This window comes from Salvelinus fontinalis, chromosome 3 (assembly GCF_029448725.1).
Source record: "Salvelinus fontinalis isolate EN_2023a chromosome 3, ASM2944872v1, whole genome shotgun sequence".
NCBI lineage: Eukaryota > Metazoa > Chordata > Actinopteri > Salmoniformes > Salmonidae > Salvelinus > Salvelinus fontinalis.
In genome coordinates, this window is record NC_074667.1 from 58,150,987 (window position 1) to 58,174,974 (window position 23,988).

The 23,988-nt window shown below is 44.6% G+C and overlaps 1 protein-coding gene across 6 annotated transcripts in view; it reads left to right on the forward strand.

The window, feature by feature from the left end:
• Positions 1 to 23,988, forward strand: part of LOC129851184 (voltage-dependent calcium channel subunit alpha-2/delta-2-like) — a 460,295-nt gene that overhangs the window by 368,511 nt on the left and 67,796 nt on the right. For all 6 annotated transcript variants that reach the window (XM_055917548.1, XM_055917549.1, XM_055917550.1 and 3 more), the window contains 4 exons: positions 613 to 744; positions 850 to 907; positions 20,318 to 20,368; positions 21,418 to 21,517. In XM_055917548.1, the coding sequence (XP_055773523.1) occupies positions 613 to 744; positions 850 to 907; positions 20,318 to 20,368; positions 21,418 to 21,517 (341 nt within the window). The remainder of the gene's footprint in view (positions 1 to 612; positions 745 to 849; positions 908 to 20,317; positions 20,369 to 21,417; positions 21,518 to 23,988) is intronic.

A 23,988-nucleotide genomic window follows, 5' to 3' on the forward strand; every position in this document is an offset into this window, starting at 1 on the left:
TAGCCTACCTGGTTAAATAATGGTGAAATAAAAATAAATAAAAACCTGATGTGGAATAGAGTTCCATGTAGTTATGTCTCTGTTTAGTACTGTGCTCCTCCCATAGTCTGTTCTGGACTTGAGGACTGTGGAGAGACCTCTGGAGGCATGTCTTGTGGGGTATGCATTGGTGTCTGAGCTGTGTGCTAGTAGTTTAAACAGACATTTCAGTGCATTCAACATGTTAATAGTTCTAGTGATGATGTCAATCTCTATTGAAGACGTCAATCTCTCCTCTACTTTGAGCCAGGAGAGATTGACATGCGTATTATTAATGTTAGGTCTCCATGTACATTTAAGGGCCTGCCGTTTTGCCCTGTTCTGGGCCAATTATAATTTTCCTTCTTTGTGGCACCTGACCACACGACTGGACAGTAGTCCAGGTGTGACAAAACTAGGGCCTGTAGGACATCATATTGTCTTGGATTACTTCTACATTATCCTGGACACCCAGTATAAGTATGTGATCTGCTCTACCCCCAGTGCTAGCGTGGTCATTGCCATGTTGATTGTGCTGTACTGTACACACTGTGCTGATAGTGTGTCCTCCTCTCCTCTCATCCTGTCCTGCAGCACCAGTCATCCTGAATGAGCTGAACTGGACCCAGGCTCTGGAGAGGGTTTTCATTGATAACCGCCGGGAGGACAGCTCTCTGCGCTGGCAGGTGTTCGGCAGCGCCACGGGGGTCACAAGATACTACCCAGGTAGGTCCCGGATCGTTATTAATAAGGATATTATCAACTTGAACAAAAATAAAAAAGATCAAGCTGATGTTCAGAATGATGTTTTACATTTCTTTCTTTTTCCAGCCACTCCATGGAGAGCACCCAATAAGATTGACCTGTATGACGTCCGCAGGCGGCCATGGTGGGTACACTGCAAATTGATCGGTGTTGATTTTTCAGTGTTACATTTCTAGTGTTGATTCAGGAATTAAATTGAATCTGTACGAGTTAAATTAGCACTCAGTGATGTAAAACTACCCTTAGTGTTTTTGTTTATAAGCAGAGTTATTGTTTTACACTGTGGAGAGTAAAACAGTCTCATCAAAACCACTCCCATCTTTATCATATTTCCCAGCATGCTCTACTGCAGGTAGATTTTTTGGGATTGTTTTTAATATCTGTGTTTTTGCATTGATTGATTAATCTTATGCTACACAAAGATAAATAGCATACATTTTTCTAAACTAGTCCAATCAGTTAGTTCGTTTTCGCCAATAGAAGAGGAGATTTTTTCATTTTGCTTCTGTAGTCTCACCAGGGTGCCTGCGCACCGGCCTCTATAGAGCCTCACAGTGTAGGTGTCATAATACCCACTAAAACCTAGTGATTAAACAGGGAAATGTTTTCAATCGTTTTTCCACCATTTATTTTCCCATAAGGGATGTTAGAAACACTGTGTTTCGTGTAGGCTTTCCCTGGCTTGACGTTTTGTTAACCGTGTCAAACTCTCTCGGACGAGGTGACTTTTATCAATATATTTGGCTCTATTTACGCTCATATTCGAAAATGCTAATTAGCGTTCAAGTAGGCATCATGCAAAACTACAAATCCCTGCAAGCTCCTGCACGTCATCTCTTGCTGACACCTTTGCTAACAGGTATTGTGTGAATTTAAAACTTGCACAAGTTCACAGAATTGTCCATTTAAAGAAATTTTGCCAATTTATTACTACATTTAGCTAACATTAGATAGTTAATCCAGAGATTATTACCATTGCCTCAATTCAGCAGTCTCATCCAGATCATCATGGCATTTGTAGTTCTTTATAATAGCCACATTAGCAGCTAATTAGCTCTTCATTTTTTGGGGGGTAAATACAGGAAAATATATTGATAAAAGTCACCTTGTCCTAGAGAGATTTACAGTTATCAAAACATCATGCCAGGATAAGCCTACACGAAACACAGCCCTTAAGTATTTAAAAAATCCCCTATGGGAAAAATGAAAAATGAAATGATTGGAACCATTTGCCTTCTTGACCGCTAGGTTTTATGGTCCAGGATAATCAATATGTCTTTCGCCTCCGATTCATTGAAGTAGAAGTCCTTGACCAAATCGAAGTTAGTGATAGCTGTTGATGTCTAGAAGCTCTTTTCAGTCATAGAAAACGATAGTGGAAACATTATGTACAAAAGAAGATCAGCACAAAAAAATACAAAATAGCACAATTGGTCAGGAGCCCGTAAAATAACTGCCATTCCCTCCGGCGCCATTCTCATCATCGGTGGTAACTCTCCAATTCACTCGAAAAGGCAAGGCACACAGGGAAATCATATTGAAGATGTGGCTTAGTGGGGGTGTGGCTTTCAATTAGGTATTTTTGGCCACCCGTGAGTGGAAATGTTGTACCAGTTTAAGTGGTCTATGGTTATGTTCATTAAAGTTTGAGCATGTCTGCTGACAGTTTTGAAGTCTTTATAAATGTGTACATAAGAGCATGTGGCAATAAAGACTTGTAAATATTTAAATATTATTGTAATGTCCTTCACCCAACACTGAAATCAAATTTTATTTGTCATATACACATGGTGAGCAGATGTTAATGCGAGTGTAGCGAAATGCTTGTGCTTCTTGTTCTGACAGTGCAGTAATATCTAACAAGTAATCTAACAATTCCTCAACAACTACCTAATACACACAAATCTAAAGGGGTGAATGAGAATATGTACATGTAAGTATATGGATGAGCTATGGCCAAGCGGCATAGGCAAGGTGCAATAGATGGTATAAAATACAGTATATACATGTGATATGAGTAATGTAAGATATGTGAACATTATTAAAGTGGAATTATTTAGAGTGCATTGTATATAGCGACTAGTGATCCATTTATTAAAGTGGCCAGTGATTGGGTCTCAATGTAGACAGCAGCCTCTCTGAGTTAGTGATTGCTGTTTAGCAGTCTGATGGCCTTAAGATAGAAGCTGTTTTTCAGTGTCCCAGGTCCCAGCTTGGATGCACCTGTACTGACCTCGCCTTCTGGATGGTAGCGGTGTGAACAGGCAGTGGCTCGGGTGGTTGTTGTCCTTGATGATCTTTTTGGCCTTCCTGTGACATCGGGTGCTGTAGGTGTCATGGAGGGCAGGTAGTTTGCCCCCGGTGATACGTTGTGCATACTGCACCACCCTCTGGAGAGCCTTGTGTTTGAGGGCTGTGCAGTTGCTGTACCAGGCTGTGATACAGCCCGACAGGATGCTCTCGATTGTGCATCTGTAAAAGTTTGACAGGGTTTTGGGTGACAAGCCAAATTTCTTCAGCCTCCTGAGGTTGAAGAGGCGCTGTTGTGACTTCTTCACCACACTGTCTGTGTGAGTGGACCATTTCAGTTTGTCTGTGATGTGTTCGCCTAGGAACTTAAAACTTTCCACCTTCTCCACTGCTGTCCCTTCAATGTGGATAGGGGGGTGCTCCCTCTGCTGTTTCCTGAAGTCCACGATCATCTCCTTTGCTTTGTTGATGTTGAGTGAGAGGTTGTTTTCCTGAGACCACACTCCGAGGGCCCTCACCTCCTCCCTGTAGGCCGTCTCGTCGTTGTTGGTAATCAAGCCCACAACTGTTGTGTCATCTGCAAACTTGATGATTTAGTTGGAGGCGTGCATGGCCACACAGTCGTGGGGGAACAGGGAGTACAGGAGGGGGCTGAGCACGCACCCTTGTTTGGGCCCCAGTGTTGAGGATCAGCGAAGTGGAGATGTTGTTTCCTACCTTCACCACCTGGAGCGGCCTGTCTGAAAGGACCCAATTGCACAGGGCAGTGTTCAGACCCAGGGCCTCCAGCTTGATGATGAGCTTTTACTATGGTGTTGAATGCTGAGCTGTAGTCAATGAACAGCATTCTTACATAGATATTCCTTTTGTCCAGATGGGATAGGGCAGCATGCAGTGTGATGGAGATTGCGTCGTCTGTGGTCCTGTTGGGGCGGTATGCAAACTGAAGTGGAGGTGATATGATCCTTGACTAGTCTCTCAAAGCACTTCATGATGACAGAAGTGAGTGCTACGGGGCGGTAGTCATTTAGTTCAGTTATCTTTGCCTTCTTGTTTACAGGAACAATGGTAGCCGTCTTGAAGCATGTGGCGACAACAGACTGGGATAGGGAGCGATTGAATATGGGGCGCAGTCCTTCTTAGCGGGCCGCAACGGTGGCACTGTGTTATCCTTGAAGCGGGCAAAGAAGGTGTTTAGTTTGTCTGGAAGTGTGACGTCGGTGTCCGTGACGTGTCTGGTTTTCTTTTTATAGGCCGTGATTTCCCGTAGACCCTGCCACATACGTCTCTTGTCTGAGCCGTTGAATTGCGACTCCACCTTGTCCCTGTACTGGCATTTCACTTGTTTGATTGCCTTTGCGGAGGGAATAACTACACTGTTTATATTCAGTCATATTCCCAGACCTCTTTACAAGGTTAAATGCGGTGGATCGCGCTTTCAGTTTTGCACTTATGCTGCCATCTATCCATGGTTTCTGGTTAGGGCAGGTTTTAATAGTCACAGTGGGTACAACATCTCCAGTGCACTTCTTTATAAACACACTCACCGAGTCAGTGTATAGGTCAATTTTCTTCTCTGAATGACCGTCAAGAGATACAGACCACTTGGTTATTGAATAACACCATTGGTGTAAACTGCATACATGTCCTAGTGTTAAAAATACTATATGAGGTGTAATTGCATAACACTGAAAGTGTTAATTCCCTAACACTGACAAAGTGTAACAGCGTCAGCACTAAGCAGTGTTCATTTAACACTCAAAAGTGTGGCCCCGTATAGACACTTGTAACGTCTGTCGACGTCGTTCTCCTCCTCAGACGAGGAGTAGCATGGATCGGACCAACACGCAGCGAGGTATGTAGACATGATGATTTTAATAATAATAACGAAGACGAAAATACACTTGAACAAACTACAAAACAACAAACGACGTTAAACAGACCTGAACATGAGAACTTACATAACACGAAGAACGCACGCACGAACAGACTAAACAAACGAAACAGTCCCGTGTGGTGACGAACACAAACACGGAAGACAATCACCCACAAACAAACAGTGAGAACAGCCTACCTTAATATGGTTCTCAATCAGAGGAAACGTCAAACACCTGCCTCTAATTGAAAACCATATCAGGCAACACATTTAACCCAACATAGAAACACACAACATAGAATGCCCACCCCAACTCACGCCCTGACCAACTAAACACATACAAAAACAATGGAAAACAGGTCAGGAACGTGACAGAACCCCCCCCTCAAGGTGCGAACTCCGGGCGCACAACCAAAGTCTAGGGGAGGGTCTGGGTGGGCATCTGTCCACGGTGGCGGCTCCGGCTCCGGACGTGGTCCCCACCCCACCATAGTCAATCCCCGCTTCCGTAGCCTCCTCCAAATGGACACCCTCCAAATTAACCCCACTGGATTAAGGGGCAACACCGGAATGAGGGGCAACACCGGAATGAGGGGCAGCTCCGGACTGGCTGGCTGATCCTGGCTGGCTGGCTCTGGCGGATCCTGGCTGGCTGGCTCTGGCGGATCCTGGCTGGCTGGCAGGATCCGCCAGAGCCAGCCAGCCAGGATCCGCCAGGGCCAGCCAGCCAGGAGCTGCCAGAGCCAGCCAGCCAGGATCAGCCAGAGCCAGCCAGCCAGGATCCAACAGAGCCAGCCAGCCAGGATCCGCCAGAGCCAGCCAGCCAGGATCCGCCAGGGCCAGCCAGCCAGGAGCTGCCAGAGCCAGCCAGCCAGGATCCGCCAGAGCCAGCCAGCCAGGATCCGCCCCTCATTCCGGTGTTGCCCCTCATTCCGGTGTTGCCCCTCATTCCGGTGCTGCCCCTTAATCTAATGGGGGTTATATGGAGGGTGGTCATTGGGAGGAGGCCAAGGAAGCGGGGTTTGACTATGGTGGGGTGGGGACCACGACCAGCGCCAGAGCCGCCACCGTGGACAGACGCCCACCCAGACCCTCCCCTAGACTTTATGCTGGTGCTCCCGGAGTTCGCACCTTAAGGGGGGGGTTATGTCACGTTCCTGACCTGTTTTTCCTTTTTCTTGTATTTATTTGGTTGGTCAGGGCGTGAGTTGGGGTGGGTTGTCCATGTGTTATTTTTCTATGTCGGGTTGTTTGTGTTCGGCCGGGTATGATTCTCAATCAGAGGCAGCTGTAAATCGTTGTCCCTGATTGAGAATCATACTTAGGCAGCCGGGGTTCACGTGTGTGTTTGTGGGTGGTTGTATCTCGTATCTGTATTCGTGCCACACGGGACTGTTTTTCGGTTTGTTTCTCTTTTGTCATTTTGTTTCGTTAGTGTTCCGTTTATTTGGTAAAAAAATAATCATGGACACAAACCACTCCGCATATTGGTCTGATCCTTCTCGCCTCTCCTCCTCGTCCGAAGAGGAGGATTACGACTACCGTTACAGGAGAATTTGCTGTGGTTTAATGTTTCTTTCCTACAGAATCCTGCTTTATTCTAGGATATACTATTCAATCTGAGGACAATAACATTGGGGAGGCACATTATTTGTTTGATATGAATGGTTCAAATAGTATAAGTTTCCAATACACTTACAACATCTCAATGAATTAAAGCAATATGTATTATAAACACATTTTATTGTTCCTGATGCACATTCTATAGAATGCCAGATATTCTGGTATCAAATATTAAAGCCCCTGTCACGCCCTGACCTTAGAGAGCCTTTTTATTTCTCTATTTGGTTAGGTCTGGGTGTGATTTAGGTGGGCATTCTATGTTTTCTGTTTCTTTGTTTTTGGCCGAGTGTGGTTCCCAATCAGAGGCAGCTGTCTATCGTTGTCTCTGATTGGGGATCATACTTAGGCAGCCCTTTTTCCCATCATTAGGTTGTGGGATCTTGTTTTCTGTTTAGTGTTTCTGCCTGACAGAACTGTGCGCTTTCGTTTTCACGTTTGTTTTTTTGTTTGAGTGTTTTTGAATATTAAAATCATGAACACTCTCCACGCTGCGTCTTGGTCCACTCTTCATTCAACAAACGAGAGCCGTAACAGCCCCACATATTTAAATATTTGGAATTAGAACTCTGTCAATGTCTTGTAGTGGGAAATCTAATATAACCAATCCTATATTGTGTTCCTGCAGGCCTTAGTCTACCATGGACCTTAGTTGTCCCTCTTTCCTCCGAACTTAAAGGGATACTTCAGGGCAATGAAGCCCAATGTCTACTTCTCCATCGCCAGATTCAGATGAATTTGTGGATACCATTTTTATGTCTCTGCGTGCTGTTTGAAGGAAGTTGCTAACTAACGTTAACGCAATGCCTGGAAATCTATGGTAACTGCTAGCCTGTTAGTAGATACCATAGACTTCCAGGCATTGTGCAAACACTTGTTAGCATTGGCTCGCAAAACTACCTCTAACTTCCTTCATAATAGTGCTGTCCTTTGTTTCAGGCCGTTGAGGTTAAAGCATTATCTAACCCCTATTTATCTCAGTGAGTTACCACAGAGAATTTATTCTCTTCAATGACCACAGCCAAGTGGCAAATTAGATATGGAATAGTAGCATTGCTGTGTTGTGTTAAGTGTTCAACTGCCATTTGGCTTATGAATCCCTACTGTGTTGTGTTAAGTGATCAACTGCCATTTGGCTTGTGAATCCCTTCTGTGTCTCAGATCTCTGCTAGGGCCAGGGTTCAGAGAGGACGCCAGATTGACGTTTTCGACAGCACAGGGGTGTGTGCGGCCAAACAGCCCCCCTTCCCCTCCACCCCTCACCCCTCCATCCCTCCATCCTGCCTCCACCTGTCATTGTCGCTCTGTGGAAGAGTTGCCTGTTGCCTGGGTACAGATTAAAGCACCTTAGACATAATCATGACAGCCACGTTGATTAGAGCTGATGGTGGTTTCTGTCCCTGGCTGTCTCTCTGTGTCCATCTCTAACTAAGCCTGGTTGGCTGTTCCAGGTCAGGCCAGGGGTTGGCCAGGGGTGTTGGATGGGCAGGACGGCAATGCACTGAGACAAACAATAAACTCCCACTGTATAGGAGTAACATACTTACACGTTACTCTAGGTTTATTTGTCAGGTAAAGAAGCAATGTATTTATATCAATATAAACAAAATAGAGTATGGTTGCCTGGCTACTCAGACTCCCGAGTGGCCCGGCGGTCTAAGGCACTGCATCTCAGTGAAAGAGGTGTCACTACAGTCCCTGGTTCGATTACAGGCTGTATCACATCCGGCTTCGATTGCAAGTCCCATAGGGCGGCACACAATTGGCCCAGCGTGGTCCGGGTTTGGACGGGGTAGGATGTCATTGTAAATCAGAATTTGTTCTTAACTGACTTGCATAGTTAAATAAAGGTTACATTTTTAAAAATACAAAAACAATTCTCCAGCCAAATGCTACTCCACGTCCACAGATGTTAGTTACTTATCCGCAATGAGTTTGGATCTGAGTATGTCCCCGATCCATCACCGAATGAGAACACATTCGGGGCTGCCTGATTTGTCCAGAAACCGATGGATTGTGCCATAGCCAGGACACAAATGGGTAAAGAGGCGTTTTGAAAATGTGTCATTGGCTTTGGTAGTCTGATTTGGTTAGAGATGATCCAACCACTGATGACTTTGTTTTGTACAATGCCCCTCGTGCTCCTCGTCACCACAAATCACTTCAATGATGGTAGTCTCAGACTAAAGTTTGTTGCGAACAACAGAGCTGCGGAAGAATTTTGTGTCAGTCGTGAGACTAAGAGTATGCCTCATTACCCACCCATATTAACATGCTATTACAAACAGTTAAATACATATAAAAGCAACTCAAAGGTGAGACTAAGTTGAAGGTGAGGGAGAATCTAATGCTAAGCTGAACTAAACTTTTTGTCAAGTAGATGTATTTGTCAAGTTTGTATTTATTTATTTTTTGTTTCACCTTTATTTAACCAGGCAGGCTAGTTGAGAACAAGTTCTCATTTACAATTGCGACCTGGCCAAGATAAAGCAAAACAGTTCGACACATACAACAACACAGTTACACATGGGATAAACAAACATACAGTCAATAATACAGTAGAAAAGTCTATACAGTGAGTGCAAATGAGGTAAGATAAGGGAGGTAAAGAAATAAATAGGCCATGGTGGCGAAGTAATTACAATATACCAATTAAACACTGGAGTGATAGATGTGCAGAAGATGAATGTGCAAGTAGAGATACTGGGGTGCAAAGGAGCAAGATAAATAAATAAATACAGTAATTGGGATGAGGTAGTTGGAAGTAAAGGTGCAGTGTATTTATATAAATATGAACAACCTAGAGCAGGGTCTCCCCTACGAAAAAAGATTGCAGACAGAGTGCAGTTTAACTGCATTATGTGGCAAATATTGCATCCAAAATAACACAGTTTGTTTTACTACAGCTATTCTGCAGTTACTGCATCCAAAATACGACAGCTGACTTTTACTGCAGTTGACTTTTAACTGCAACCTTTTCTAGTAAGGGTTCCTAACTCCACCCCACCCCCCCCCCCCCCCCACCCCCACCCCCCGGTCTATCTGACAGACTGGGGCTCTCACACAATAACTGTAAAACACTGTTCACCTCCACATGAACACGACGCCCCCAGTAATTAGGTTGTTTGTGTTAACATGCTGCAGTCCCGCTGACATGTTGAAAGAGGATCATGTCCTTGTTTTTCTCAGTACATATACATTCGCCTCCAACATACGAAATGACAACCCTTTTTAATTTGCTTACACATGAGAAGAGTCTTCCTTGAGGCAGAAAGAATCGAAGAGAGAAAGAGAGAGAGCTGTGAGAAAGGAAGGGCTTTTGGATTCAGACAGGGGTAGAAAGAGAGGGATGTTTTCCACAGAAGAGCACCATGTCACCCCCTGGTTCTCCATGTTTGTCACTGCCATTTCTCCCATGTTTCTCCTCTCTGCCTGTTGGTCTCCGACTCTCCATCCATCCTATCTGAAAGCTCCTGTGGCATGTTGCCTAGCAACCTGTGCAGTGTTCAGAGGCGTTACCGTGGCAGGGAGTGCCATGATGTGTCAGGTCAAGCTTGTATGATTATGGTCTAACACGCTGCGTCCGGTTGTGACAGTCTCGAGGGGTCAGCCAATCGCAGGGGGCTAAAAGATAGCCCATTGGATTAGGTAAGCCAATCACGTGTGTGTTAGGTGACAGCAATAGATAAGCAGACCTTTCAAGGAAATGGGGGTAGCACATAATGGTAAAACAACACATACACATACGTGACCGACCGACCAATTTGGTCTTATGTAGCAAAATTTTTAATTGCTACAGGTGGCATATACGTTTTGTTTTTAAGGCACATGAAAGTGCACATGTTCCAGAAGGCATTTCTGCCCAAAAATGCATTTTGATTAAAAAAATACAAGTTTGTATTCAAATGGCTCTCCTGTGAAGTAGTGACGCGTGACATATGCCTAGTTCCTGAAACTAGTCACATATGCACTCAGCTGTTTCTTCACCCTCACCTGCCCGCAATTGCTAACTACCATCTGCAAACACCCAACTATTTGTGATAAAGTGAAAATCTGATGCCCGCACCCAACCCTAACTTGAAAATAGGCCAATAGAAATGTGCCGTACAGTCAGACAGCTGATTTTTGACAGGGTGTGGGAATAACTTTTTTAAGCGTATAATTTCCGACCTTTTGGTAGGCTATTGGTTAGTCAACAGCTCTTTTTATTCATTTTTTACCCCTTTTTCGTGGTATCCAATTGGTAATTATTGTCTTGTCGCTGTAACTCCCATACGGACTTGGGAGAGGCAAAGGTCAAGAGCCAAAACACAACCCAACCAAGCTGCACTGCTTCTTGACACAATGGCCACTTAACCCGGAAGCCAGCCACACCAATGTGTCAGAGGAAACACCGTACACCTGGCGATTGTGTCAGCATGCATGCACCCAGCCCGATGGGATAAGGACATCCCTGCCAGCCAAACTCTCCCCTAACAACTGTGCGCCATCCCATGGGTCTTCCAGTCGCAGCCAGCTGCAGCAGAGCCTGGATTCGAACCAGGATCTCTAGTGTCACAGTTAGCAACTGCGATGCAGTGCCTTAGACCACTGCACCACTCGGAGGCCATGTTAGTCAACATATCTATAATTAGATACATGCAGCCTCTCTTCTGTCATTACTTCCCTAGAAGACTAAATAAACCCTTGATCACCCGGATAATGTCATAAATCGATGAATGCTTCAATCTAGTTGACATCGGTAAAGTTTTCTCATTTATCTCAACTTTTCTTGCACTGCAGATGTTTAGGGACCGGTGATGAAATGCAATAACAAAAAAAATTCTGTAACATTTTCTGTGCAAAATGTTCAAATGACATCAGTTTAAAGGAAATACAAAGCAGTGAAAAATACCTAACATATTTCTGATAAGATTTCAGTTCGGCCTGGATGCATATTTTATGTGGTTGAAATACTGTCAGCTTTTATGTTGCTGATAAAGATAGTACCTTTACAGATGATCCCTAACTGCGCATTCATTCTCTCAAAATTTCAAAATAAATCATATTTCTCCACTCCTGTTCATGAGTCAAAATGTACATGTGGTGTATCATTTCACTGCAAGAAATGCTTAATTCTGCAGAAGTTAATGTTATATTAGACTATGTGAGAGGTTATAGACCTACAGCCAGTGTCCAGATTTCAGTTAGGCTACTATTCCATTTTACCCATCTGAACAGTAGGCTACAGTTCCCGTCTTGCGACTCTCGAATTTGTATAGCACCTCACAATCATCGCACATAACATAACTGCTTTCATTTCTTTTACCACTTCACAAAATCTTTCCAAAAATTACATTACTGTTCTGTCCCTCCATTTGATTTTATTTCCACTCTCCATTTCGTAGATTTTCTCTTATTGAATGAAACTCTGACATTGCGCTACAGTTAGGCCCTGAAGCTTAGGCTACACACGAACACCAGATCAAAATGATGAAGGAACAACCTCAATGTAGCCTATAGATATGAATTGCACAAGAATTATAAATGTATGAATTTTGTATGCATTGTTTTTATTGATGACCACCACCCACCCGCTCTTCTTCCACAAAATACAGTATTTGATGACCCTAAACCTACCCCGCGGATATAACCGCAGGGACTGCTGCTTATGAGTAAACACGCACATCAATAGCACACACACACATCCTCTCACTCCAACACACAGTCGCCTGGACATGTAGATACACATATAAGCATGCATCCCCACCCCCACAGACCCAAACAAACATCAGCACTCCTCCACAGTGACCGATAACTCCTCTCCTAATAATTAGCGATATGCTGTTATATATCCTCATAAATACCAGTATAGAGTGCACAGATGCAATCACAGTAACACGCTCCATACCCCCGACACTGAAATGTGATTTACACAGGGAAATAAAAGGATGGTTTTCATGCACAGTTTGTGACCTAATAGACCTCCACCTTTACGGGAATGAGTTTAGGGCTGGTTGACCTGACCTTTAGATGTGCCGGTTTGTGTGTGTGTGTGTGTGTGTGTGTGTGTGTGTGTGTGTGTGTGTGTGTGTGTGTGTGTGTGTGTGTGTGTGTGTGTGTGTGTGTGTGTGTGTGTGTGTGTGTGTGTGCGTGCGTGCGTGCGTGCGTGCGTGCGTGCGTGCGTGCGTGCGTGCGTTCCCCTTTGAGGAAATCGGGGAAAGGGAGATGATGAGGCTGCCTTGCTCGGTGCTTCCACAGATGGGCTCCCTCCCTCGTTCCCTCCCTCCCTCCGTCTGTCTGCTCTGCTCCCACTAACGGCCTCAGGAAAATTAATGGTCCAGTCGATGCACTTGAAAGTTTCCAATTGCTCTGACATTAATTATTGACATTTGTCCATTATAATGTCTGTTCAGGTTATCAATGGAAGTCAGAGAAGAGAATGGGAGAGCGAGAAAGGTGGAGAGCGAGAGAGAGAGAGAGAGAGAGAGAGAGAGAGAGAGAGAGAAAGTAAGAGAGAGAGAGAGAGAGAGGTCTCTGTTCACAAACACAAACAGACCCCACAGAGCCCCAGGACAGCAACACAATTAGACCCAACCAAATCATGAGAAAACAAAAAGATAATTACTTGACACATTGGAAAGAATTAACAAAAACATTTTGCAAACTAGAATGCTATTCGGCCCTAAACAGAGAGTACACAGTGGCAGAATACCTGACCACTGTGACTGACCCAAACTTAAGGAAAGCTTTGACTATGTACAGACTCAGTGAGCATAGCCTTGCTATTGAGAAAGGCCGCCATAGGCAGACCTGGCTCTCAAGAGAAGACAGGCTATGTGCACACTGCCCATAAAATGAGGTGGAAACCGAGCTGCACTTCCTAACCTGCCAACGGTATGACCATATTAGAGACACATATTTCCCTCAGATTACACAGATCGAAAAACAAACCCAATTTTGATAAACTCCTATATCTAATGTGTGAATTACCACAGTGTGCAATCACTGCAGCAAGATTTGTGACCTGTTGCCACAAGAAAAGGGCAACCAGTGAAGAACAAGCACCATTGTAAATATAACCCATATTCATGTTTATTTATTTTCCTTTTTGTACTTTAACTATTTGCACATCGTTACAACACTGTATATATTTGAAATGTCTTCATTTTTTGGGAACTGTGAGTGTAATGTTTACTGTTCATTTTTATTGTTTATTTCACTTTTGTTTATTATCTACTTCACTTGCTTTGGCAATGTTAACATATGTTTCCCATGCCAATAAAGCCCTTAAATTGAATTGAATTTAATTAAATTGAGAGAGAGAAAGGGAGAGAGAGAAGACTAGAGATAAATATAGAGAGACAGGCATGAAGTTCTCTTAGCCAAGTCTTGCAGAGACCTCATTACCTCCCAGGTTCAGGACGGAATGCAGGGCCATAACAGATATTGATCTCTCAGAAGTCAATCTACCTTCTCTGTAAATATTATGGCTCCTTATCAATCCCAAACAGGAGCTGAGACTGGGCTTGCCTCCCTCCCAGCTCCCTTCCTTAAGGATCCCTCCAGGCTCCCATCTGGCTCCCTCCATCCCTGTTGGCTCCCTTCCTCTCGCCTTCCTCCCTCCTCCTTCCTCCCTCCCGGCTCCATCCCTCCTCCCTGCCTTCCGGCTCCCTCCCACCTGGCTCCCTCCCTTCTCCAGACTCCCTTCCCACTGGCTCCCTCCCTCCCTTCCTTCCCTCCCTCCCAGCACCCTGCCTGCCTCTCCCATTCTCCCTTCTGTAGGGAGTGGTTCAGTCAAAGGGAAGGCAGCTCCTTTATCTGTTTGACTGTATTGTAAATTATGACCATGACTGTGTCACAGTATGAATATTTGCATGGAAATTGTGACCTTGGCCCCATAAAGCATGCAACAAGTGATTTTGTCAAGAGACAGTAACTCAACCCAAACCTATCAGTTTAGGTTTATAGTAGTAAACTTTATAGCTATTTATAGTAGTACACTTTATAGCTACTGTTTGATTGTCTGAATTCAAATGTTGTCTTGTTTCCTGATTTTAAACATTTTCCTGTAACATATAAATTATTTATAATATTTCATACTATGGGCATAACATGAAATATGGAAATGTGACTCTTGGTATCAACCCCTCAAGTAATCAACCAAAAAAAGTCTAATAAATAAAAGGAAGACAACATCTCTTTTTCCTGCAGGCTCTCTAGGCCACATCGTCCCACATTTTTATCTTCATTTAATCTTCATTTGGCAGCCACATCCACATGAGCACTAAGCCCATCATCACAAAACACATACACGCACACACACAGACATACAGACACACACACACACACAGCTCAAACATACCCTGTTAGTATCCACACACTCACAGGATGTACATACAAAACACTGCAACCCATAGATACGTATACATGTACTCTATACATACAGTACAATATATACGTTCAGAAACACACATAAAGAGATATTTATAGAAACATGCGCTCATGCACACGTACTTTCACAATTACACACACAGCCATACGCCTGCACACGTACTAGATTCCAGAATAAGATCAACCTGGGCCACTCCATGTATAGTGTTATATCATCGTGTATCATCTGAAACGTACGGAGATAATTCCCCCGGTTCAAACGTAATGCACGCCACTCAGAGAAACGGGTCAGGGTGCATAAACACAATCTCCTGACGGTGTTAGCCCCCCGGCACAGTTAATATATTGATTTTACAGTGCTACGCCGTGATAAAACTATTTCATGAATTCCAATGAGACTCTTTTACCAGACTGCCACGAAGGTACAGAAATACAATCACAGCCACGCAGAAAGTCATTGTGTTCTATTGGTTGTGTAATGTGTTGGGGAGGGGGTTTTGTACAGATTTCACAGCTTTAATCTGTTCTCATTTAGTGCCGTACCCTCTCCCCTGCCTTGAGACCTGCCGCTCAAACAAATCATTTTAACTGTTTTATGTTGTCATGCAAACAAATATTTACACGGTGAGTGTCTGAATAGTGTTTACTTTCATTAGCTTACAAGCATTGCTTGAAACGTTGGTCAAAACAGCTACCACATAGGCCTACATATAGTAATCATTGTGTGGCCACTTCAAATCAAGGGGGTACCGGTACAGAGTCAATGTGCGTGGGCACCGGTTAGTCGAATAATTGAGGTTTACTAGAGGAGTCTTATGGCTTGTGGGTAGAAGCTGTTTAGAAGCCTGTTGGACCTAGACTTGGCGCTCCGGTACCGCTTGCCGTGCGGTAGCAGAGAGAGCAGTCTATGACTAGGGTGGCTGGAGTCCTTGACAATTTTTAAGGCCTTCCTCTGACACCGCCTGGTATATAGGTCCTAGAAGGCAGGAAGCTTGGCCCCAGTGATATACTGGGCCGTACGCACTACTCTCTGTAGTGTTTTGCGGTCGGAGGTCGAGCAGTTTCCATACCAGGCAGTGATGCAACCCGTCAGGATGCTCTCGATGGTGCAGCTGTAGAACCTTTTGAGGATCTGAGGACCCATGAGAAATATTTTCAGTCTCCTGAAGGGGAATAGGTTTTGTCATGCCCTCTTCACGAGTGCGTTGGTGTGCTTGGACCATGTTAGTTTGTTGGTGATGTGGACACCAAGGACCTTGAAGCTCTCAACCTGCTCCACTACAGTCCCTTTGATGAGAGTGGGGGCGTGCTCGGTCCCCCTTTTCTTGTAGTCCACAATCAACTCCTTTGTCTTAATTATGTTGTGGGAGAGGTTGTTGTCCTGGTACCATACGGCCAGGTCTCTGACCTCCTTCCTATAGGCTGTCTCGTCGTTGTCGATGATCAGGCCTAACACTGTTGTGTCAACGGCAAACTTAATGATGGTGTTTGAGTCGTGCCTGGCCGTGCAGTCATGAGTGAACAGGGAGTACAGGAGGGGACTGAGCAACCACCTCTGAGGGGCCCCCGTGTTGAGGGTCAGCGTGTCAGATGTGTTGTTACCTTCCCTTACCACCTGGGGGCGGCACGTCAGGAAGTCCAGGATCCAGTTGCAGAGAGAGGTGTTTAGTCCCAGGGTCCTTAGCTTAGTGATGAGCTTTGAGGGCACTATGGTGTTGAACGCTGAGCTGCACTTAGGATGCAGAGAGTGACTGTCATTAAGTAGTATAGTGTTATTAGATGATGTAGAGTAATTACCATTAAATAACAGAGAACGAGAGAGAGAGAGAGAGAGAGAGAGAGAGAGAGAGAGAGAGAGAGAGAGAGAGAGAGAGAGAGAGAGAGAGAGAGAGAGAGAGAGAGAGAGAGAGAGAGAGAGAGGTTCTGAGTGAGGGTGTGTTGCAGGGGCATGGCTGATGGCTGTATAGCTGATGGTGGATGGAGTGCAGGGAACGGCAGGGATGGGCGAGTGCCTCGGCTCAGTTCAGCACTAGCCAGGTCCATCTGGTCCTTACCTGGCCCTGGCATGCAGGAGACTGGGTAATGACAGGGAAAAAATGGCATCAGGAGCCAAGAGGTAATTACAGAATGGAACCCATGCAGAAACAACACATCTAAATCCATGAGGCGGCAAATATGAAAGATCAGACGTAACAGTCATATTACTATCAGCTTCAATCCATGGTGGTTTATCAGTCATACCGTGGAACTACTATCAGCCTGGAGATTGAAAAATAGCCCCCTCCAACCCATTCTAATCCACTCCACTTTCCCCCCACACTTGCTTGAAGGCAGAAATAAATACAATTCACTTTTAGGAATGGAGAGCAAGAGAGAGCAAGAGAGAGCAAGAGAGAGCAAGAGAGAGCAAGAGAGAGCAAGAGAGAGCAAGAGAGAGAGAGAGAGAGAGAGAGAGAGAGAGAGAGAGAGAGAGAGAGAGAGAGAGAGAGAGAGAGAGAGAGAGAGAGAGAGAGAGAGAGAGAGAGAGAGACACACAGAGACACAGAGACACAGAGACACAGAGACACAGAGACACAGAGACACAGAGACACAGAGACACAGAGACACAGAGACACAGAGACACAGAGACACAGAGAGACAGAGACACAGAGAGACAGAGAGACAGAGAGACAGAGACACAGAGAGACAGAGACACAGAGACACAGAGAGACAGAGACAGAGGTGCCACAGTCGGACGCAGAAGACAATCTGTGGAAAGATCAGTCGTGGCAGCAGTATAACTTCTGTTGCAAGTGATCCCACCCTGTCCTCTCTCGTCTCTGTGCTTTACTCAAACCCCTAAGAGCAATAGTCTCTATAAAAGTGACTGTTTTCCCCTAAGACATCTGGGGAGTTAATGATAGCTTAGCATTTCACTGTGTTATGTGACAGCTGAGGTTGAACCAGTAATGGAAGTCTGCTGTGCTCTGTTATTAACATTTAACCCATAAATAACTACAGCTGTGTTAAAGCACTAGAGTCCACTGTGATGAAGAGTCTAGCTGGAGGATTTAATGAAATCCTCCAGCCACTCTGTTGGTGTTGCTACGGTCTAGGGCCTTCACCGAAGGGCCCTTCTTCAGACATTCTGACTGGGTTTGGGTGCTGCATCGATGACCACTTTCACAACTCCATCTACCCACAGAATGAAGTCATCACTGCGTGCAGTCTAGCTCTCTCCCCTTCTCGCTCTCCATGCACACTCTCTCTATCAAATTAAGATTTCCATCATTAAATTGATGTCATGCCAATACGCTTCATAGTTCCAAACCTTATTCTGAATGGCACACAGTGGTGGAGAGCTGTGAAAGTTCTACCTTTGATGTGGCGTTCTCTATTATTGAAATTAATTGGAGTGCACCCCTCCCCCACACACTTCTGCCCATTCTGGGCATGCTCGGTTAATCAACCTTTCAAGTGTCGGCGGCGGCAGTGGTACTGGTGGCTGGCCTGACTGTGTTCTGTTCTAGGGTTTCAGAAGGGGTTTCAAGAGAGTGAGGCCTTGGTTGTGTTTGAAGCTGGGATTTGGTGCCACAGCAGTGGAACAGAGGTCAGGGGTCAGTGTGCAGGTTGGAGTGACGGCGTGGAGTCTGCCAGTGAAGTACTGGGCTAGGGCTTGTGGGAGCAGCAGCAAGGCCAACAGGGACTAAGTTCTTCTTTTCCTCCGTATCGGCTTGGCCCGGCTTAAGAAAAGCGCCTCACTGGCTCACAGGCAGCTGGCCTGCCTCCACACACAGCAGAACTGCTGATAATCAGCAGAAAGAGAGCCCTGATTATTGGTCTGCCTCTGCCTCTGCTTAAAGACGGCTGCTAACTACTCGGTCTGCTCTGCTTGCTCCTCAACATGCCAAACTAACTCAACGTTAGCATTTTAACCCCTTACCAAACTATGGAAAAGGTCTAGAACGTTACATCAATCTCTGCTCCATTTGTGTCAGGTGAAATGTGATTTTAATTACAGTTGGAAGGGAATGAGTGCTATCTAATTTGCCTCTATATGTCAGCCTCTATCAGCAGTGGACAGACGTTTGTGTTTGTGGCTTTTCCAGGACAGCAAAGTGCCTAGCATCCCTGGTTTTTTATTTATTTATTTATTTTACCGTTATTTTACCAGGTAAGTTGACTGAGAACACGTTCTCATTTGCAGCAACGACCTGGGGAATAGTTACAGGGGAGAGGAGGGGGATGAATGAGCCAATTGTAAACTGGGGATTATTAGGTGACCATGATGGTTTGAGGGCCAGATTGGGAATTTAGCCAGGACACCGGGGTTAACACCCCTACTCTTACGATAAGTGCCATGGGATCTTTAATGACCTCAGAGAGTCAGGACACCCGTTTAACGTCCCATCCGAAAGACGGCACCCTACACAGGGCAGTGTCCCCAATCACTGCCCTGGGGCATTGGGATTGTGTCCTACTATGTTTCTGCTTTCCACAGACCCGCCCTGCACCATCATGGCTGACACACACACATACTCACACCCACACACCCATAGCTGCCCTATTTTGGGAGTAGCTTTGAAACTGTATTATAATGGTGTTAAGCAGCTTGTGTCTCTCGCTGACATAGTAAATAATGTGTTTGACATCATCAGGGGAATAGAGCAGTACAAATCTTATTTTACTGATAGACAGACAGCGCTTAGCTCAGCTCAGACTCCCGAAACACAGGCCAGCCGGCTCAGCCTGCTTAGAAACATGGGCGAAATCTCTCTAGCTCAGACTAAAACTAAATACATTTAAAACAGCTGAGACAAAGTCTGCATAAAGAAGATTCAGGTTACTCAGACTCCAGATATACACGTACAGATGTAGGATCTTCATTTGAGCCAGTTTTCTACAGCAGGAAAATAATCCTGCAGTAATAGTAAATGTGAATTATTATGTGGATTATAATGAATGGACATTTTTGTAGGGGTTGATAATTTTTTTGTAAGGGAAAATCTAATCTGAAATTTCTAAATGGAAATTACAAACTTCAGAAGCATTTTTAAACCTCAAATACACTACAATTTCTACATTTCCTGCATTGCAGAAAGGTTATCCTGCAACAGGGTGATCAAATTAAGATCTAACATCTGTATAGGTTGCTCAACAAAGCTTTGAATCCATGCAAACATAGCTTTTTCTTAAATTAACCTTAGCTAAGCCGGGACTCCATTCAAGCTTGTCTCAACAAAGCTTAGAATCGATTTAGACACAGCTCTTGAAAGCTTATGCTTCATTTCAGCATTAAATATGCTCTGAACAGGTTGCTAAATATTAACATAGCTCAGCTTATTGTAAACTTAAATCTAGTTTAAATCTACCAGTTCAAGTCTACGCAGTGAAGATGAATACAACTTGTTAAACCCCTTTTTCTCTTTGGAACAGGTATATCCAAGGGGCATCATCTCCCAAGGACATGATCATCATCGTGGACGTGTGAGTATCTAGTTCAGTCTTTCTTCGTCAAGCTGTCCTTCTCCTTCTCTCCTCTCCCTCCTTCCCATTTCTCTTCCCTCCTTCTCCCTCCCCCCTTCTCCCTCCCTCTCTCCTCCCTCCTTCTCATCTCTCCTCCCTCCTCCTCCTCCCTCTCTCCTTCCTCCTTCTACCTCTCTCCTCCCCCCTCCTCCCTCTCTCCTTCCTCCTTCTCCCTCTCTCCTCCCTCCTCCCTCTCTCCTCCCTACTCCTCCCTCCCTCTCCTTCCTCCTCCTCCCTCTCTCCTTCCTCCTTTTCCATCTCTCCTCCCTCCTCCTCCTCCCTCTCTCCTTCCTCCTTCTACCTCTCTCCTCCCCCCTCCTCCCTCTCTCCTTCCTCCTTCTCCCTCTCTCCTCCCTCCTCCCTCTCTCCTCCCTACTCCTCCCTCCCTCTCCTTCCTCCTCCTCCCTCTCTCCTTCCTCCTTTTCCATCTCTCCTCCCTCCTCCTCCTCCCTCTCTCCTTCCCCCTCCTCCCTCTCTCCTTCCTCCTTTTCCTTCTCTCCTCCCGCCTCCTCCCTCTCTCCTTCCTCCTTCTCCCTCCCCCCCTCCTTTTCCCTATCTCCTCCCTCCTGTCCTCTCTCCCCCCTCCTTTCCTCTCTGCTCCCTCATGTCCTCCCTCACCCCCACCAGTGGCATTTTAGCAGGACCAGTAAAGGTCTCTAGTGCCACCTGTTGGTTTACAGAGAATTGAGAGTTCCCTCTCAATCATAATCTCCACATATCTCTTGCTATTATAAACATGTCTAAGAGGTACAATATGAAGATGATCATTGTGAATGCATGATGAAATCGACTGTGATTGGGTCATGAGAGGAATGAGAGGATGGATGTGTCCTCTTGCCAGACTGCCAACCTATAAACACTCATCACAGTATACAGAATCAAAGGGACCGTCACTGTAGAACCTCCTGTGGCTGTACCATATTGTCTGGATGAGGTTTTAAGATGGAGCCGTTTAGGTTGAAGTGTATGGCTCAATGCGCTGATGGCTGTGTGTTGTGTTGTGCCTGTAGGAGTGGCAGTGTCAGTGGACTCACTCTGAAACTGATGAAGACGTCGGTCATGGAGATGCTAGACACTCTGTCAGATGACGACTACGTGAATGTAGCCAGGGTGAGTATCCTCCGCTGATAAGGTCATCAATAGAACTGTTCTGTCATACTGTACATTGTGAATTTCAATCAATCTCTGATAGAGGTCTGGTTTCTCTTCAATATGCGAAATGTAATAACATGGTTAACACCTCCAATGCAGTATAAACATATTATATGGGTATGGTGATGTGGTCATGAGCAAACTTTCACACAGGTTCCTATCACATAGTCACATCCCAGCAAACCAACATTGTTTCTGTGAAAGTTCCCAGAACATACGTTAGGTTGCTCCACATGTTCTCATAACACAAAAACTGGAACCTGTTGTTGTGACAATTATAGAATGTTTGTAGAAAACATTCACCTGATGTTACAAAAACATTCACAGAACACATTTAATCTGTTCTTTAAAGGTTCCCAGAATGTTTCATTAGGTTGTGGGAACAGTCTGATAGGAACAGTGTGGGGACATCACAAACTATATGTTCCCAAAGCACACAAACTGTCCAGTTGTGTGGATGATTCTACAATGTTTCTTTTAGGATACAAAAAACATTCACCTGACGTTCCCAGAACATATTTAATCTGTTCTTTAAAGGTTCCCAGAATGTTTCATTAGGTTGTGGGAACAGTCTGTGAGAACATTGTGGGGACATCACACAAGATATGTTCCCAAAACACAAACACTTAAAAATAAAATAAAAAAGGTATTCACCTGATGTTACAAGAGCTATCCCAGAACACAGTTAGGCTGTTCTTTAATAAAGGTTCCCAGAAAGTTTCTTTAGATTGTGGGAACATTGTGTGGACATTACAAGAGATATAATATGTTCCCAAAACACAAAAACTAGTTGTGCTGATTATTATTACTATGACCCTTTACAGACAGACTGAAAAATACATCTGACAAGGTTTTTTAGAATCCAATTCATACATTTTTGCCACATTCTTGCCGGGATAGACCGATTTTTGCCACGTTCTTGCCGGGATAAGCCTTTTATATCTCCCTTGCACATGCCGGCAAGTTTAGGAGTGGGAGTAGACATGGGCCGAGGTGGGTGGATGTGTATTTGAATAAATGAATTGAATATACACCATCATTAAGAAATCCATTATTAATGTGTTTTAGGCAGGTCTTAAGAAACATTATCAGAGTAATAAAGGACAGACACTTCAAAACCTTCTTTCTTATAATACATTTTTGGACTGTTCTTTTTGCCATTTCTGAATGTTATTCAATGTGCTTCTATGGGCTTTAGTTTTAAAGGCTAAAACAAATATTTGATCAAATAGTTTGTTTATATATTTTTTCATACCTAAAATTCTAAATCAATATCTAAATTATCCATAATATGACAACACTAAGGACATATCATGGTCCAAAATAAACCTACACAGTTGTGAAGAAGGCACGGAAATGCCTCTTCCCCAGGGGGCTGAAAATATCCTCAATCAGTTCTATAGCTGCACAATTGAGAGCATCTCGACTGGCTGCATCACCGCTTGGTATGGCAACTGCTTGGCATCCGACCGTAAGGTGTTACAGAGGGGCCGAGCCCCCTGACATCCAGGACCTATATACCAGGCGGTGTCAGATGAAGGCCCTAACAATTGTCAAAGACTCCAGCCAACCAAGTCATAGACTGTTCTCTCGCAAGCGGTACCGGAGTGCCAAGTAGAGACCAAAAGACTCCTGAACAGCTTTAGACTGCTGAACAGTTAATCAAATGGCTACCAATACTATTTGCATGGACCCCCTTTTTTTACATCAAAACTATGAAATAACACATATGGAATCATGTAGTAACCAAAAAAGTGTTAAACAAATCAAAATATATTTTGGATTTTAGATTCTTCAAAGTAGCCACCCTTTGCCTTGATGACAGCTTTGCACACGCTTGGCATTCTCTCAACCAGCTTCTACTGGAAGGCTTTTCCAAGAGTCTTGAAGGAGTTCCCATTAATCTTGCAATCTGAGTTGCAGTTAACTCTAATTAACTTATCCTCCGCAGCAGAGGTAACTCTGGGACTTCCTTTCCTGTGGCGGTCCTCATGAGATCCAGTTTCATCATAGCACTTGGTCTTTTACCTAATAGGGCTGTCTTCTGTATACCACCACTACCTTGTCATAACACAACTGACTGGCTCAAATGCATTAAGAAGGAAAGAAATGCCACAAGTTAACAAGGCACACCTGGCATTTTATTTTCATTCACAGGACATGTGAACAGCATTCAATCATACAAATACAACCATATGTTTTACACTTCATATGTTGACAATCTGCCATGTGGGCTTTGACCCTGCACAGTTTGGTTCCCAAACCAGGTCACTTATCCTCTGCATCACCAGGGAAGCACTCTTAGGTCTTCTTTTATCCGTATATAAATATGGGGAGGCAGGTAGCCTTGTGGTTAGAGCGTTTGGCCAGTAACCGGAAGGTTGCTAGATCGAATCTCCGAGCTGACAAGGTAAAAATCTGTTGTTCTG